Genomic DNA, 19,069 nt, shown 5'->3' on the forward strand with positions numbered 1-19,069 from the left:
AATAAACAGTTTCTGAAACGATAAGGGGATAAGGGGTTATGGGGAGCAAGAGGGGAAGTGGAGCTGAGTCCATGATCAGATCAGCCATGATCTTATTGAATGGCAGAGCAGGCTCAAGGGGCTGTATAGTCTACTCCTGTTCCTAATTCTTATGTTCTTATGACACCTGGGAGTCCCTGGCCAAAGACCGCCCTAAGTGGAGAAAGTGCATCCGGGAGGACGATGAACACCTCGAGTCTCATCGGCGACAACATGCAGAAATCAAGTGCAGGCAGCGGAAAGAGCATGCGGCAAATCTGTCCCATCTTCCCTTACCCTCAACGACTATCTGTTCCACCTGTGACAGGGACTGTGGCTCTCGTATTGGACTGTTCTGCCACGTAAGGACTCATTTTAAGAGTGGAAGCAAGTCTTCCTTGATTCCGAGGGATTGCCTATGATGGATGATGATGTTGCTGGTTTTTTTTTTAAAAAGGTAGACTAACTTAGCAGTGGGATTACCTGCACTCAATCTGCACAGGCGTTGGTCCCACTGCTAAATTTGTAGGGTCAGATTTTGGGTGTCTGGGTGGATGCCTTAAGCAGGCATTAGGCTATTTAAATATGTAAATGAGGGGCCTAAAGCCCATCCAACTTTTGGCCAGACCCTCTATTTTCGAGTTTCACTCGGACGTTGGTGGGTGGCCGGTTCTCCACTGCCATTGCAATGCTGAATTTCCCTCGCTGGCCCAAAAATTGTCGGTGCCCTGATGTGTTTAAAGGAAAGTCTCTGTTAAATGTACCTCTTTCTCAGCAAGAAGTGCAGCTGTGTTTTTTGGAGTTGATGCATCTTTCATAGTCAGATTGTTCACATCTTTTATTAGCTCATCAAGGTCACAGTCCAAATGAAATTCAGCTAGAAAATAGAAAATGTTGATCAGTGACTATAGTGATTCCTTCATTTAAAAGATGAGTTATTTCTTCCGTGAGACTACAACATCAGAAAGCACAAGCTGTTTACAGCTTCTTTTTGCTGTTCTGTCTTTTTTGTTTAATTCTGTTTACTCCAAGGAGATTCACTGAACAAATTTGAGATCTTCTACCACCCACACAGGTTTGGCACTTGGCATCTCCCCACCAGACTCAATTAATTGTACAGAACAAGTACTGCACTGCAAGTTTGTACCCTGGCTAAAAGTAAGAATCACTCAATGTGGTCATTTCTGGGAAAAACCCATCAAGAAATATTTTTTCTATTATTAACAGCTGCTCTTAATAGTAGAAGGTGGACAGCCATGATCTCCAACAACAATAGCAGGAAAGAGGAATAGCAAACAATTCCTATAGAGATCTGATTTAATGATGACCAGAAACTAAGGACACCAGTTCACTCGGGAGTAGGGGTGAAGCGGTAATAAAAATACAGCAATGTGTGTGTGCGGGTGAGTGGCTGACTGAAGCGAGAGTCAAAAAGGTTGATTAGAAGAGGTAGCAAGCATCAGGGACACTGCAAGAAACAACAAACCTTTTTCCTCAATGTTGTTTCACTAAGAAATATCGCATTCGGGTTAATCTCTAAGAAAAGCTGTTTGGTATGTAAGCTTACACTACCAGATTTAGATTTGATTGTAACATTCAGATCGGTCTATGAGTATACTACACTTGCATCTTAAAGCTTGGGGCAAACTTCGTGATTTGGGGATCCAGAATATTCTAATTAGCTCTGTTATAAACCCTGTTACATGTGCCCGTACCACCCTGCCCAAATATGCCAACTTTTCTTTTCATTCTCAGGGTGTGGGGGTTGCTGGCAGCATTGGCATTTATTGGCTATCCCCGTCTTGATACGACTGAGTGGCTTGTGAGGCCACATCAGAGAACCGTTAAGAGTCAACCACGTTGTGTGGGACTGGAGTCACATATACGCCAGTCTGGGGAAGAGTGACCATAATATGGTAGAATTCTTTATTAAGATGGAGAGTGACATAGTTAATTCAGAGACTATGGTCCTGAACTTAAGGAAAGGTAACTTCGATGGGATGAGACGTGAATTGGCTAGAATAGACTGGCAAATGATACTTAAAGGGTTGACGGTGGATAGGCAATGGCAAATATTTAAAGAGCACATAGATGAACTTCAACAATTGTACATCCCTGTCTGGAGTAAAAATAAAACAGGGAAGGTGGCTCAACCATGGCTAACAAGGGAAATTAGGGATAGTGTTAAATCCAAGGAAGAGGCATATAAATTGGCCAGAAAAAGCAGCAAACTTGAGGACTGGGAGAATTCAGCAGAGGAGGACAAAGGGTTTAATTAGGAGGGGAAAATAGAGTATGAGAGGAAGCTTGCAGGGAGCATAAAAACTGACTGCAAAAGCTTCTATAGATATGTGAAGAGAAAAAGATTAGTGAAGACAAATGTAGGTCCCTTGCAGTCAGAATCAGGTGAATTTATAATGGGGAACAAAGAAATGGCAGACCAATTGAACAAATATACTTTGGTTCTGTCTTCACGAAGGAAGACACAAATAACCATCCGGAAATACTAGGGGACCGAGGGTCTAGCGAGAAGGAGGAACTGAAGGAAATCCTTATTAGTCAAGGAAATTGTGTTAGGGAAATTGATGGAATTGAAGGCCGATAAATCCCCGGGGCCTGATAGTCTGCATCCCAGAGTACATAAGGAAGTGGCCTTAGAAATAGTGGATGCATTGGTGATCATTTTCCAACAGTCTATCAACTCTGAATCAGTTCCTATGGACTGGAGGGCAGCTAATGTAACGCCACTTTTTAAAAAAAGGAGGGAGAGAGAAAACAGGTAATTATAGACTGGTTAGCCTGACATCAGTAGTGGGGAAAATGTTGGAATCAATTATTAAAGATGAAATAGCAGCGCATTTGGAAAGCAGTGATAGGATCGGTCCAAGTCAGCATGGATTTATGAAAGGGAAATCATGCTTGACAAATCTAGAATTTTTTGAGGATGCAACTAGTAGAGTGGACAAGGGAGAACCAGTGGATGTGGTGTATTGGGACTTTCAAAAGGCTTTTGACAATGTCCCACACAAGAGATTGGTGTGCAAAATTAAAGCACATAGTATTGGGGGTAATGTATTGACGTGGATAGAGAACTGGTTGGCAGACAGGAAGCAGAGAGTCGGGATAAACGGGTCCTTTTCAGAATGGCAGGCAGTGACTAGTGGGGTGCTGCAGGGCTCAGTGCTGGGACCCCAGCTATTTACAATATACATTAATGATTTAGATGAAGGAATTGAGTGTAATATCTCCAAGTTTGCAGATGACACTAAGCTGCTTGGCGGTGTGAGCTGCGAGGAGGATGCTAAGAGGCTGCAGGGTGACTTGGACAGATTAGGTGAGTGGGCAAATGCATGGCAGATGCAGTATAATGTGGATGAATGTGAGGTTATCCACTTTGGTGGCAAAAACAGGAAGGCAGAATATTATCTGAATGGCGGCAGATTAGGAAAAGGGGAGGTGCAACGAGACCTGGGTGTCATGGTACATCAGTCATTGAAAGTTGGCATGCAGGTGCAGTAGAAGGCATGTTAGCCATCATAGCTAGGGGATTTGAGGAGAGAAGCAGGGAGGTCTTGCTGCAGCTGTACAGGGGCCTCACCTGGAATATTGTGTTTAGTTTTGGTCTCCTAATCTGAGGAAGGACGTTCTTGCTATTGAGGGAGTGCAGCGAAGGTTCACCAGACTGATTCCCGGGATGGCAGGACTGATATATGAAGAGAGACTGGATCGACTGGGCCTGTATTCACTGGAGTTTAGAAGAATGAGAGGGGATCTCATAGAAACATATAAAATTCTGATGGGACTGGACAGGTTAGATGCAGGAAGAATGTTCTCCATGTTGGGGGAGTCCAGAACCAGGGGACACAGTCTAAGGATAAGGGGTAAGCCATTTAGGACCGAGATGAGGAGAAACTTTTTCACCCAGAGAGTTGTTAACCTGTGGAATTCTCTTCCGCAGAGAGTTGTTGATGCCAGTTCATTCGATATATTCAAGAGGGAGTTGGATATGGCCCTTACGGCTAAAGGGATCAAAGGGTATGGAGAGAAAGCAGGAACGGGGTCCTGAGGTGAATGATCAGCCATGATCTTATTGAATGGTGGTGCAGGCTCGTGAGGCCGAATGGCCTACTCCTGCACCTATTTTCTATGTTTCTATGATAAGGACAGCAGGTTTTCCTCCCGAAAAGACATTAGTGAACCAGTTGGGTTTTTACAACAACCTGACAGCTTCATGGTCACTGGTGGTGCATTTCTTTGTTAGTAATGCCACTCGAAGATTTCCAGTGTGCTGTTACTAAAAGAACACTGTAAAGGTGCCAGTGTACGTAATACTCCGGTGAGAACACTTTGAAGAGATGATAGTTATACTGCTGCTTGTACAAATAAAATAAGCACAGGTTTAAGGTCTGATTTTTACATTGAAACATTCTTTAAACTCTAAGCATTTCACTGACTGTATTAATGTCTATCACTGGAGAAGAACTTGTCCTATCAGTTTCCTGCAATCACTGGAAACTGACCCAACTGGAGACTGGAATGTGGTGTCCCATGCATGTATTTGAGTGTGCACGTACAAAGCTTAGTCACCCCTGGACTTGAGAAAAACAGTAATGAGTTGCTTAAAAGTTGCAGAACGGATGACAATAACAATGTTTTTTGACATGAAAGAATGAAATATCAATGTTAGTGAGGGACATGCAGAAATAAAAGGGATAGCAAGGTACAATAGCCTAGTGGCTATGGTATGAGCCTAACAAACCAGAGGTTTTGAGCTCAAATCTTACCATAGCAGGTTGTGAAATTGAATGCAATAAATTTGGTATTTGTGAGCTGGCATCTGAAAAATAGCCATTTAAAAAAGTGATCAGAAAAAGGAACCTAGCTGGGCCTGCATGGGCCTCCAGACCCAGACTATATTTTGGGGTTGAAATTCAGGTGCACCAGAAAGCTGGCGCACCTATGATCTTTAGAGTGGTACTCACCACTGGAGTTCCTGGTATGGTAAGTAGATCCATTTTCAGGACTTTGACATTTTTTCAAAGTCCTACAGGAAATGGATCAGAATGGGGGCGGGCCTTAGACTCAAAGCCAGGCTGACTGGCTGAAAATGGGTCGGTCAGGACCTCCGCCGCTGTCAATCAGCGATGGAGTCGTGGTGACATCACAGTGCATGTGCGTCACCACGCTCCTTCTCCTCTGTTAAGGGGGAGAGATTCGATCATTTTTTACCTTTGGCCACTGGACCACCAGGGAGGGGTGCCAGGCTGCCCGTTGGCGGACCAGCCGAACCCGTGGGGCAGTATTTTGCCGGCCGATCGGCAAAAATGTTTCCATTACGTCCGCGGCAGTGGGCCCTCCCCTTTAAGGGTGGCCGTGCTGCCAGGCTGCACTCCGTGCGGAGATTGTGCACTGACACAGAAACCTGTCGGGGGCACCATGCGGCGGGGGATCAATTTACTCTGCTGAATATGGATAGGTAAGTATTTTTATTGTTTTAAATTGGCGGTGCAACCACTTGGACAGGATGGGATCCAAAGGCCGAAAAATCCCCGACCTGAATTTAGGTTGGGTCGGCCAGGTGACACCAAAGCAGCGGCCATTCGATTTTTAGGAATAGCCACCGCAGACGGGCATTAACGGATCTCTTTGAGACCCTGAATTCTTGGCCCCATTGGCTCTTATAACCCTCAGACAACCCGGGTGGGCAATAAATACTTGGGCCCACAGCTGAAGAATAATTTTTTTTTTTATAAAACTCAACCTAGAATTGGTGCACAATTTCATTTAGGTGGAATTTGACTATTCCTTTCTTTTGTATCCTAGCAATATTCTGTTGCTTTTAAGCAGGCTGAAATATAATGAATGCTTGAAATTATATCGAGCTTTTAAAGTAATATATAATGTCTCAAAGTTGACAGAGGTTAAAATGATCAAAACACACTAACGGGAAAAGAATTAGGGAGGGTGACGAAAGCCATCAAAGAGGTTAGCTTTAAGGGGACTTTTGAAGGAGGGGAAAAAGATAGCAAGGTGAAACCAAATCATAGTCGTGTCACAGAAATGGACTGCGGAAGAGAGATGACAACAAAGTCAACTAGTGAATTCCATAGAGAGGTCAAGAAGAACAAGGAAGGATAGCATACCACAATCCCAGTCACAAAGGATGTCCTTGGTGACTTTGAGCAGGGCAGCCTTGGTACATTGCACACAGTAAAAACCAGATTGAAGGGATTCAAATGCAGAGTGGGCACAGAGTTAGACGTCAGCAGCAAATTTGAGGATGTTAGAAATAAAAGGGAGGTTGGAGACAAGGTGGTTCCTCGAGAAGATGGTGGGGTAAAGGCAATGCTTTTTGAAGAGAGGACTCTTGAATGGTGGGGAGGTGGAGGCTGAGGAAAGGGAGTAATGCACAAGGGCAGGGAGCATTGGGCCATGGAGAGTTAATTTTGTAGTTAAGAAGTGGGTTGGGAGGAATCAAGGGTGCAAGAGATAGGTCTCAGAGGAGATGAGCTGGATGAGGCTGGAGATGGGGAGATGAAGGATAAGCTACAAAGTGATATGAGGTCAGAGAGGTTGGGGCAGGGAAGGAGGCTAAGGAGGAGATGACTCAGGTGACTAAGTGGATAGTCTTTGAGACAAATTAATCTATGAACTCGCACTTGATGTTTGAGGAAGATGATGTGGATAAGACAAAAAATGTAATCTTACAAAAATAAATGGATGCTGGTATAATGTAGTATGGATAGAAGCAGGTGCCAATGGACAGGTACTAGATGTTTTGTCTACATTCACTGGATGCAGACACCATTCCTGCGCATATGTCTGCTGCAAGGTGCCTGGAAACCCAAATTTGGCTAAAGGTTTAGAAGGGGTGATGCCGACCATAAAAAAGCTTCTACTTGAAAAATTACCAAAGCTATTAATATGTATTTTTCCATGGTTCCTAAGTTGCCACAACTTCTCTTTTTTTTTTAAACAGAGAAGAACAAATCTTTGCCTTGAACACTTTGTAAAATAGGATAATTCCAAAGGTTCTTATGCTCAATAAGTATTATTATTTATGATCTTAAGTGGCCTGTTAATCTCTGGCAGTGATATTCAACAGAATAGTATCAGGAGGTTACTTCCTAAAGCCTGGTATCTTCGCCAGAGTACCCGGAGGCTGTTGGAATATACAATATTAACAAAACATTTCCACATAGTTAGGAAACTACTCCACTAATTATCTTTATCATTTCCTATTTATTCAATTTAAAATATGTTTCATTAGATGGCATTAAATAGTTTTTTTCCTAAATGCTTGAATTCCTGAACTTACATTGTTAGTTGACGCAGTACACTTAAAATCATAAATACTACAGAAATGTACTGTACATAGATATTAAGACTATCTGGTGGGATTATTTTGTTTTAATATGACAAACAAAACTCAATGGCCTATATATATATATATTCCATTTTAGTAAGTTAAAATAATATTAAAAACATAAGCAAGGTCATGTGTTGGCCAGATTGTGAAGGGGTGGAAAGGGAAGTTGGCAGGATTCTTCCCATAATATTCAGGTATATCTGCGGGTAGGTTAAGCAAGCACTTGGATTGCTAGTGTTGCTGGAAATGCTTATAAATTGTTCCTGTCAAAGAAGGTAGTATCAATATGCAGGGACAGTAGTAGAGAAACACGTATATTAATAAAACAGAACTAAGAAAATCATTTATCAGAAGATGACAATTTAGAAAGCTGTTAGCCAGTTCCATGCCCAGAAAGGAAAAAGAGAGCAGATGAATTTTAAGAATTTTGTTTAGAAAACAACAGACTTTTCTGCCATGACAAAAATGCTTGGAATGGATTTTATAGTCCCAGATGCCATTTCTATTCATAGTTTGGTTAAGATTTGTGCTCTTGAATAACTATTTGTAATGGATTTCCAATCTGGAACAGTAAAAAAGCAAATACAAATATTTGGTTTTCCGATTTCTCATCTACATGTTGCCCCTTGGCGACATCATCTGAAAACATAGCATCAGTTTCCACATGTACGCTGATGACACCCAGCTCTACCTCACTACCATTTCTCTCGACCCTCCACTGTCTCTAAATTGTCAGACTGCTTGTCCGACATCCTGTTCTGGATGAGCAGAAATGTTATCCAATTGAGTATTAGGTCGTCCGAAGCCATTGTTTTCGGTCCCCGTCACAAACTCCGTTCCTTCTCCCCAACTTCTCCCTATCTCTGTAATCTCTTCAGCCCCACAACCCGCCTCCCCCCACCCCCCCTCCCCCACCAACTGAGATATCTGCGCTTCTCTAATTCTGCCCTCTAGAGCATCCCTGATTATATCGCTCAACCATTGGTGGCCGTGCTTTCTGTTGCCTAGGACTTAAGCTTTGGAATTCCCTGCCTAAACTTCGCCACCTCTCTATCCTCCTTTGAGAAGCTCCTTAAAACCTACCTCTTTGACCAAGCTTTTGGTCACCTGCCCTAATTTCTCCTTATGTGGCTCGGTGTCAAATATTTTGTCTCATAATATGCTTGTGAAGCACCCTGGGACGTTTCATTACGTTAAAGGCGCTATATCAATACAAGTTGTTGTTGTAGAATGCAGGACCCAAACAACAATTTTAAAATTTGCCATGATACATGTGAGAAAACATTCCCGCCCCAGAGACTTTGAGGAAAATGTCCTCTGAGGTTTATTACAAGGAACACTAGCTGCAGTGCAGCTAGGAGTAACTAAGTTGATTAGTTTTAGACGCAGCTCATCCTTGAAACAAAAAAGATTCAAAGTTTGATTGTAGTTCCAGTTATGTTCAGCTAACAAACTCCAATTAGAGCACCACACATCCTGAACCACTTTGTGGCTGTCTGAACAACATCTTTACTGTTTAACTATTCAGATTAGCACAATGAAAGGGCAAGAACAAACTTGCCATGTGTTACAGATACACGTAAAGTCATACATGGAGATAAAGAGCTAAGTTCTAAATGAACTAGAAGGTGGAATTTGAATATCAAAAAATGTACCTCACATGTACATTTTTACTGAATTAAGGTCAGACTGGGAGACTGATAGAATCAACTCTTGGTCTTGTCCTTCAGTCACGCAGCCTGTCCTCAATTTGATCAGACATCATTATTACTTAATTATGGGCGTGCAGACTGACTCAGATTGAAGTCAACAGAAATCTGAGCAAACCCACCAAATCTAATTCCAAAAGCAGGCCAGAAAACAACAAAAGAAGTGACACCATATGTAAGATGAACATACATGGCCTATTACATCACTTTGATGAAAAAAAAGTCTAATTCGCACAAAATTTCTGGATCACGAGGGGTTGTCACATCTGTTTTCTGCCATTTCTATTAAATCGGAGCTAGATCTAAGCTTTTGGATTTAAAGGCTTGGTTCTGATTAAATATGTCTGATCAAGGCTAAATTCAGATAGGCATGGTTCTTAGTTTTGTTTTTTTTACATGATTGTAAAGCCATAAAAAAGCCTCAGAACATTTTGCCTGATTTTGACTGAATGTTTTAAAACCACAGACGTAAAAAAAGTTGTGTAATAGATTTCTAATTAGACACCAGCTCACTCTTCATTTCACACAGAATCCGTTTCCACATTAATTCAGAATCCATTCAATGTTATTTATGTAGTCCATAATAGTTGGTATTACACTGTAAAATATGACAAGTATTTAAAAAAAGTTGATCTTGGAAGTAACACTTATAAACCCCTCCCTTCATTGAACTGTCACATTATTGGCTGTTTGAGCACATTCTAGAGTCTAACTCCTACTTCTCAAATGTAAGTCTAGCCATAATAAGAATAAGATCATTGATTGACACCTAAAAAGTGATGATCTGGTCATTATCACATTGCTGTTTGTAGGAGCTTGCTGTGTGCAAATTGCCTGCCGTGTTTCCTACGTTACAACAGTGACTACATTTCAAAAGCTCTTCATTGACTGTAAAGTGCTTTGGGATGTCCAAAGGTTGTGAAGAGTGCTATATAAATGCAAATGCAATACATGTATATATATTATATATAAATGCAAATCTTTTTTTCTTATAGGCTACTGTCAACACCAATTTTTTTTATTGTAATTTATCCGCATGCCTTTAAATCCAACTAAACACAAGTCTCTGTGGGGCATTCTGGGGAGGGAAGGGGAACAGCCAGTGGTTGTGGTCCACATTGGTACCAACGACATAGGTGGAAAGAGGGGTGAGGTCCTGAAAGCTGAGTTTAGGGAGCTAGGAGTAAGATTGAAAGCCAGGACCTCAAAGGTGGTAATCTCGGGATTACTGCCAGTGCCACGTACTAGTGAGGGTAGAAATAGGAAGGCTAGTCAGATAAAAACGTGGCTGGGGCATTGGTGTAGGAGGGAGGCCTTTAGTTTCCTGAACAATTGGGATTGCTTCTCGGGTAGGTGGGACCAGTACAAGTCGGACAGGTTACACCTCAACAGAGACGGGACCAATGTTCTCGCGGGTGGTTTTGATAGTATGGTTGGGAGGGCTTTAAACTAGTTTTGCAGGGGGATGGGAACCCAGGAGAGGGCTCTGAGCTAGTTAGAGTGGATAAGAGCTCAGATGAACAGAACCCCAAGAAAAGGCAGGAGGCAACAGAGCAGAGTAGCACTGGGGTAAGTGTAAACCACAAGGTGATAGGAAGGGACAATATGTATGAATATAAAGGGGCTGCAGGAGGGGTCAAAACTAAAAATCATGGTTTAAAAACTAGTATTAAAACACTCTACCTAAAGGCACGCAGCATTCGAAACAAAGTAAATGAGTTGACGGCACAAATCATTACAAATGGATATAATTTGGTGGCCATTACAGAAACGTGGTTGCAGGGTGGCCAAGACTGGGAATTAAACATACAGGGGGATCTGACAATTCGGAAAGATAGACAAGAAGGGAAAGGAGGTGGGGTAGCTCTGTTAATAAAGGACAGTTGTGAGAGACGATATTGGCTCTAATGAACAAAATGTTGAATCATTGTGGGTGGAGATTAGAGATAGTAAAGGGAAAAAGTCACTGGTGGGTGTAGTTTATAGGCCCCCAAATAATAACTTCACGGTGGAGCGGACAATAATCAAGGGAATAACGGAGGCATGTGAAAAAGGAACGGCAGTAATCATGGGGGATTTTAACCTACATATCGATTGGTCAAATCAAATCGCACGGGGTAGCCTTGAGGAGGAATTCATAGAATGCATACGGGATTGTTTCTTAGAACAGTATGTTACAGAACCTATAAGAGAGCAAGCTATCTTAGATCTGATCCTGTGTAATGAGACAGGAATAATAAACGATCTCCTAGTAAAAGATCCTCTCGGAATGAGTGATCACAGTATGGCTGAATTTGTAATACAGATTGAGGGTGAGGAAGTAGTGTCTCAAACGAGCGGACTATGCTTAAACAAAGAGGACTACAGTGGGATGAGGGCAGAGTTGGCTAAAGTAGACTGGGAACACAGACTAAACGGTGGCACAGTTGAGGAACAGTGGAAGACTTTTAAGGAGCTCTTTCATAGTGCTCAACAAAAATATATTCCAGTGAAAAAGAAGGGCAGTAAGAGAAGGGATAACCAGCCGTGGATAACCAAGGAAATAAAGGAGAGTATCAAACCAATGCATATAAGGTGGCCAAGGTTAGTGGGAAACTAGAAGATTGGGAAAATTTTAAACGACAGCAAAAAATGACTAAGAAAGCAATAAAGAAAGGAAAGATAGATTTCGAAGGTAAACTTGCGCAAAACATAAAAACAGATAGTAAAAGCTTTTACAGATATATAAAACGGAAAAGAGTGACTAAAGTAAATGTTGGTCCATTAGAAGATGAGAAGGGGGATTTAATAATGGGAAATGTGGAAATGGCTGAGACCTTAAACAATTATTTTGCTTCGGTCTTCACAGTGGAAGACACAAAAACCATGCCAAAAATTGCTGGTCACGGGAATGTGGGAAGGGAGGACCTTGAGACAATCACTATCACGAGGGGGGTAGTGCTGGACAGGCTAATGGATCTCAAGGTAGACAAGTCCCCTGCTCCTGATGAAATGCATCCCAGGGTATTAAAGGAGATGGCGGAAGTTATAGCAGATGCATTCGTTATAATCTACCAAAATTCTCTGGACTCTGAGGAGGTACCATCGGATTGGAAAGCAGCTAATGTAACGCCTCTGTTTACAAAAAGGGGCAGACAAAAGGCAGGTAACTATAGGCCGGTTAGTTTAACATCTGTAGTGGGGAAAATGCTTGAAGCTATCATTAAGGAAGAAATAGCGGGACATCTAGATAGGAATAGTGCAATCAAGCAGACGCAACATGTATTCATGAAGGGGAAATCATGTTTAACTAGTTTACTGGAATTCTTTGAGGATATAACGAGCATGGTGGATAGAGGTGTACCGATGGATGTGGTGTATTTAGATTTCCAAAAGGCCTTCGATAAGGTGCCACACAAAAGGTTACTGCAGAAGATAAAGGTACGCGGAGTCAGAGGAAATGTATTAGCATGGATCGAGAATTGGCTGGCTAACAGAAAGCAGAGTCGGGATAAATGGGTCCTTTTCGGGTTGGAAATCGGTGGTTAGTGGTGATCGGTGCTGGGACCACAACTGTTTACAATATACATAGATGACCTGGAAGAGGGGACAGAGTGTAGTGTAACAAAATTTGCAGATGACACAAAGATTAGTGGGAAAGCGAGTTGTGTAGAGGACACAGAGAGGCTGCAAAAAGATTTAGATAGGTTAAGCGAATTGGCTAAGGTTTGGCAGATGGAATACAATGTCGGAAAATGTGAGGTCATCCACCTTCGAAAAAAAACAGTAAAAGGGAATATTATTTGAATGGGGAGAAATTACAACATGCTGCGGTGCAGAGGGACCTGGGGGTCCTTGAGCATGAATCCCAAAAAGTTAGTTTGCAGGTGCAGCAGGTAATCAGGAAGGCGAATGGAATGTTGGCCTTCATTGTGAGAGGGATGGAGTACAAAAGCAGGGAGGTCCTGCTGCAACTGTACAGGGTATTGGTGAGGCCGCACCTAGAGTACTGCGTGCAGTTTTGGTCACCTTACTTAAGGAAGGATATACTAGCTTTGGAGGGGGTACAGAGATTGATACCAGAGATGAGGGGGTTACCTTATGATGATAGATTGAGTAGACTGGGTCTTTACTCGTTGGAGTTCAGAAGGATGAGGGGTGATCTTATAGAAACATTTAAAATAATGAAAGGAATAGACAAGATAGAGGCAGAGAGGTTGTTTCCACTGGTCGGGGAGACAAGAACTAGGGGGCATAGCCTCAAAATACCGGGGAGCCAATTTAAAACCGAGTTGAGAAGGAATTTCTTCTCCCAGAGGGTTGTGAATCTGTGGAATTCTCTGCCCAAGGAAGCAGTTGAGGCTAGCTCATTGAATGGATTCAAATCGCAGACAGATAGATTTTTAACCAATAAGGGAATTAAGGGTTATGGGGAGCAGGCGGGTAAGTGGAGCTGAGTCCACGGCCAGATCAGCCATGATCTTGTTGAATGGCGGAGCAGGCTCGAGGGGCTAGATGGCCTACTCCTGTTCCTAATTCTTATGTTCTTATAAGGTAGTGGGCAGACCTGTTAATGACCACTAGGAGGCAGTGGGAAATGACCATCTGATTTTCACTCCTCTCTTGCAGGAGAAATTATAGTCTCGAACCGGCTCGTCCCAGTTAAGATTGAAGTTCCATCCTCACACTTCCTTGTGCAGGGAGATAGTGCTCCAGCAGTTAGCAACACAAGTCCACTCCGATTTTATAATGAGTCAATAGTCCCAATAAGTATGTATCATTTATCTCGCTTTTAGTTACGGGTGTTGTGGTTTGCTGTTCAAAAGTATTCGAGTGAACTTGAAATGTTAGATGTCAGGAGGTGGTTCTTTTTCCAGACAATAGTGGACCTATGGAACAGGCTACTGGTCCATGCGGTGGATGCCGATTCGCTGAATTCCTTCAAGTGAGAGCTAGACCTGTTTCTGGTTGGGGCGGAGATCACCTCTTACAAAAGGTAGGAATTCAAGACCAGAATGATCTCCTGGATTATTTCTATCTCCTGGGAGGGGGGTGTGGGGGAGGGGGTGGGGGTTGAAGAGGAATTTCCCAGATTTGTTTCCCCCAAATTGGCCTGGGTTTTCATCTGGTTTTACGCCTCTTCAGGAGATCACAATGGCCAAGAAATTGCAGTCTGGGGCTTCCCGTGGGCGGATCCTGTGACTGCAAAAATTTCAAAGGAAAGTACCTAGTGGTCCCGGAGGTTTGGGGACTTGCGGTCCTGGGGCTCTACACGAAGGCCAGCATAGGGGCCCACGTATCCCAGGATCATACAGGTTTGGTACAGATCTCTGGGTTCACGTGGGCCGGCTCAACCTATCAGAGTAGAGGGATTCCCCATTCATATTTTTGGTGATTTCGTATGTACGGAGCTGCCATAAGTATGATTGGGAATACTCCCAAAAACACAGAAAATAAATTTTAAAAACATTAAGTATTTAAAATTAATTAAAATACAATTGAATTAAATATTTTAAACAAAACATTTTGTTTTTGGATTTAAAAACAAAATATGTTTTAACGGGCTAAAAATAAACTTACCTTAATGGACAGGGTTTTTAAATATATAAATGAGTGATAACATTTTATTTTTCTATTTTTTAAACTCTTACGCTGGTAAAAGCAGGCCTTACGCCCACTTTTACCAGTGTAAGAATTTGAAGGACATCCGCTGGGCAGGAGTTGGGCAAATAGCCAACTCTCCACCCGCGGAGGCTCCTTTCCTTCACATGGGTGCGATCGGTCAAAAGGATTTTTGGCCGATCGCAAGTGCCGGGTTCAGGTGCATGCGCTTCGCGTACCTAAACCCGGAACTTGCGGGGACCCCACGGGCTTGTCCGCACTTTGTACGCGCCCGTGGGGAACGCCATTTCAGACCCATTGTTTTTGGATGGGGTGGGGAGTGTACATATTGTGATACAATTGTGTGAGACAGGCTGGATGGACCAGAGGGTCTTTTCCTGTCCGTCTTTGTGTGTATGTTCATAAATATACACCTATTAAATCCAGGATTGAATTAAAATCAAGGAACTAGCCAGCGACATACAACAAAACAAACTTTTCATTATCATAATATATGTTGATATTAGTGAGATGGAATATTAGTGTGCCTATTTCAGCTCACTCAAAAGCTTACATATGATTCAGTGAGTGTTTCAGGAACATAATTTACTGTTTGACAGAATCTGGCAGTTCAAGTATATGGTCGAGGAGCAACTGAAATGCAATTACAGAATCTTCGCTAGTTTGTAGAAGGATTTTGTTGCTATTGGTCTGTACATCATTGATCCAGCCTCTCATGAAATGACATGCCAGTCATTCAAATAGAACATGCTCTTATATATTATTGAATGACCCGTTAGAACTTTAAATCTAAAAAAAAAAAATCCCTTCCACTCACATAAACAAAAGCAATAAAGTTGAGTTATGTCAATAACTTGGGGAAAAGAGCTGTAGAAGACCAGGAAAACAGGCCATTCTTCTACAGTTTCGAAAGAGAAATTGCAGAATGGATAGTTAGCTGGCTTCAAGACAGAAAGCAGAGTATGGGTCAAGTGTCATATATGTGGTATTTACTCTGTACAGCCACCAGAGGGCTCATTCCCCGGAGTCCCAAGGGAATCTCTCAATCCCTTGGGAGCACAGGTATTTAAGAAAGCTTCACAGGTTGGAAAGGCACTTTGGAGACCTGCAATAAAAGACTACGGTCACATTTTACTTTGAGCTCACAGTGTTCAGTCTGACTCTTTCTCCATACATAACAACTGGCAACGAGATACAGATAGCGAACCCAAAGATGCAGAGAACAGTGGGCATCCTGGAGAAATTTTCGGAAGGAGATGATTGGGAAACGTTTGTGGAGCGACTCGACCAATAATTCGTGGCCAACGAGCTAGATGGGGAAGAGAGCACTGCCAAACATAGAGCGATCCTCCTCACCGTCTGTGGGGCACCAACGTATGGCCTCACGAAAAATCTGCTCACTCCAGCGAAACCCACGGAGAAATCATACGGCAATTTGTGCACACTGGTCCGAGTGCATTTGAACCCGAAGGAAAGCGTTCTGATGGCGAAGTAACGGTTCTACACCTACAAAAGGTCTGAAGGCCAGAAAGTGACGAGTTATGTCGCCGAGCTGAGACGCCTTGCAGGACATTACGAATTTGAAGGACATTTGGGGCACATGCCCAGAGACTTTTTCGTATTTGGCATTGGCCACGAAACCATACTTTGCAAGCTTTTGACTGTAGAGACCCCAACCTTGAGTAAGGCCATAGCGATAGCCCAGGCGTTCACAGCCACCAGTGACAATACTAAGCAAATCTCTCAGCACACAAGTGCTGCTACAAGTACTGTGAACAAAGTGATGTTGTTTTCGAATCGTAATGTACAGGGCAGGTCACACATACCTGCAGCTACACGTCCGCAGATGTCTCAGAGTCCACCGTCAAGGTTGATGAATGCAAGGCCATTAACACCTTGTTGGCGCTGCGGCGGTGATCACCGTTTCGATTCATGCCGATTCAAAGGATATGTTTGCAAGGGCTGTGGAACAATGGGACACCTCCAACGAGTGTGCAGGCGAGCTGCTAAGCCTGTTAAACCTGCAAACTACCACGTTGCAGAGGAGGACAGATCCACGGAGGATCACTACGAATCAGAGCCTCAGATAGAGGAGGCAGAGGTACATGGGGTGCACACATTCACCACTAATTGTCCCCCGATAATGCTGAATGTTGAACTAAATGGACTCCCGGTGTCAATGGAGCTGGACACGGGCGCGAGCCAGTGCATCATGGGCAAAAAGACTTTTGAAAGGTTGTGGTGCAACAAGGTCTCAAGGCCAATCTTAACAAGACTAAGAACTTACTCAAAAGAACTGATTCCTGTAATCGGCAGTGCTACCGTAAAGGTCTCCTACGATGGAGCGGTGCACAAGCTACCACTCTGGGTGGTACCGGGCGATGGTCCCACGCTGCTCAGCAGAAGCTGGCTGGAAAAGATGCGTTGGAACTGGGGTGACTTCCGAGCGCTATCGCCCGCTGACGACACTTCTTGTGCCCAGATCTTAAACAAATTTCCTTCGCTGTTTGAACCAGGCATCGGGAAATTCCAAGGAGCAAAAGTGCAGATCCACCTAATTCCGGGGCACGACCCATCCATCACAAGGCGAGAGCAGTACCGTACATGATGAGAGAAAAGATAGAGATCGAGCTAGACCGGCTGCAACGAGAGGGCATCATTTCACCGAGTTCAGCGAGTGGGCCAGTCCTATTGTCCTAGTCCTCAAGGGATACGGCACCGTCAGAATCTATGGCGATTACAAAGTAACTATCAATCGTTTCTCCCTGCAAGACCAATACCCACTACCAAAAGCCGACAATCTCTTTGCAATGCTGGCGGGTGGAAAGACGTTCACGAAGCTGGATCTAAATTCAGCCGACATGACGCAGGAACTGGAAACATAGAAACATAGAAAATAGGTGCAGGAGTAGGCCATTCGGCCCTTCGAGCCTGCACCACCATTCGATAAGATCATGGCTGATCATTCCCTCAGTACCCCTTTCCTGCTTTCTCTCCATACCCCTTGGTCTCCTTAGTCGTAAGGGCCATATCTAACTCCCTCTTGAATATATCCAATGAACTGGCATCAACAACTCTCTGCGACAGGGAATTCCACAGGTTAACAACTCTCTGAGTGAAAAAGTTTCTCCTCATCTCAGTCCTAAATGGCCTACCCCTTATTCTAAGATTATGTCCCCTGGTTCTGGACTTCCCCAACATCGGGAACAATCTACCCGCATCTAACCTGTCCAGTCCCGTCAGAATCTTGTATGTTTCGATGAGATCCCCTCTCATCCTTCTAAACTCCAATGTATAAAGGCCCAGTTGATCCAGTCTCTCCTCATATGTCAGTCCAGCCATCCCTGGAATCAGTCTGGTGAACCTTCGCAGCACTCCCTCAATAGCAAGAACGTCCTTCCTCAGATTAGGAGACCAAAACTGAACACAATATTCCAGGTGAGGCCTCACCAAGGCCCTGTACAACTGCAGTAAGACCTCCCTGCTCCGATACTTAAATCCCCTAGCTATGAAGGCCAACATACCATTTGCCTTCTTCACCGCCTGCTGTACTTGTATGCCAACTTTCAATGAACCATGACACCCAGATCTCATTGCACCTCCCCTTTTCCTAAGCTGCCATCATTCAGATAATATTCTGTCTTCGCGTTTTTGCCTCCAAAGTGGATAATCTCACATTTATCCACATTATACTGCATCTGCCATGCATTTGCCCACTCACCTAACCTGTCGAAGTCATCCTACAGCCTCTTAGTGTCCCCCTTACAGCTCACACCGCCACCCAGTTTAATGTCATCTGCAAACTTGGAGATATTACACTCAATTTCTTCATCCAAGTCATTGATGTATATTGTAAAGAGCTGGGGTCCTATCACTGAGCCCTGCGGCACTCCACGAGTCACTGCCTTCCATTCTGAAAAGGACCTGTTTATCCCGACTCTCTGCTTCCTGTCTGCCAACGAGTTCTCTATCCACGTCAGTGTATTACCCCCAATACCATGTGCTTTGATTTTGCACACCAATCTCTTGGTGGGACCTTGTCAAAAGCCTTTTGAAAGTCCAAATACACCACATCCACTGGTTCTCCCTTGTCCACTCTACTAGTTACATCCTCAAAAAATTCCAGAAGATTTGTCAAGCATGATTTCCCCTTCATAAATCTATGCTGATTTGGACCGATCCTGTCACTGCTTTCCAAATGCGCTGCTATTTCATCCTTAATAATTGATTCCAACATTTTCCCCACCACTGATGTCAGGCTAACCGATATATAATTACCTGCTTTCTCTCTCCCTCCCTTTTTAAAAAGTGGTATTACATTAGCTACCTTCCAGTCCATAGGAACAGATCCCGAGTCGATAGACTGTTGGAA

General features: G+C 43.4%; 2 protein-coding genes across 8 annotated transcripts in view; one reads left to right on the forward strand and one right to left on the reverse strand.

Moving 5' to 3' along the window:
* LOC139227553 (protein FAM227B-like) overlaps positions 1 to 19,069 on the reverse strand; it is a 408,664-nt gene that overhangs the window by 123,264 nt on the left and 266,331 nt on the right. For all 4 annotated transcript variants that reach the window (XM_070858392.1, XM_070858391.1, XM_070858390.1 and 1 more), the window contains exon 11: positions 783 to 895. In XM_070858392.1, coding sequence (XP_070714493.1) covers positions 783 to 895 — 113 coding nt within the window. The remainder of the gene's footprint in view (positions 1 to 782; positions 896 to 19,069) is intronic.
* The window catches only part of fgf7 (fibroblast growth factor 7), a 141,922-nt gene continuing 128,036 nt past the window's right edge, over positions 5,184 to 19,069 (forward strand). For 3 of the 4 annotated variants that reach the window (XM_070858395.1, XM_070858397.1, XM_070858398.1), the window contains exons 1-2: positions 5,184 to 5,494; positions 13,953 to 14,071. The gene's annotated coding sequence lies outside the window, so the exon portion shown is untranslated. Of the gene's footprint in view, positions 5,495 to 13,704; positions 13,846 to 13,952; positions 14,072 to 19,069 lie in introns of all 4 variants that reach the window. The other variant, XM_070858396.1, reaches the window with a different exon arrangement.

The sequence above is a fragment of the Pristiophorus japonicus genome, chromosome 17, assembly GCF_044704955.1.
Source record: "Pristiophorus japonicus isolate sPriJap1 chromosome 17, sPriJap1.hap1, whole genome shotgun sequence".
Taxonomy (NCBI): domain Eukaryota; kingdom Metazoa; phylum Chordata; class Chondrichthyes; family Pristiophoridae; genus Pristiophorus; species Pristiophorus japonicus.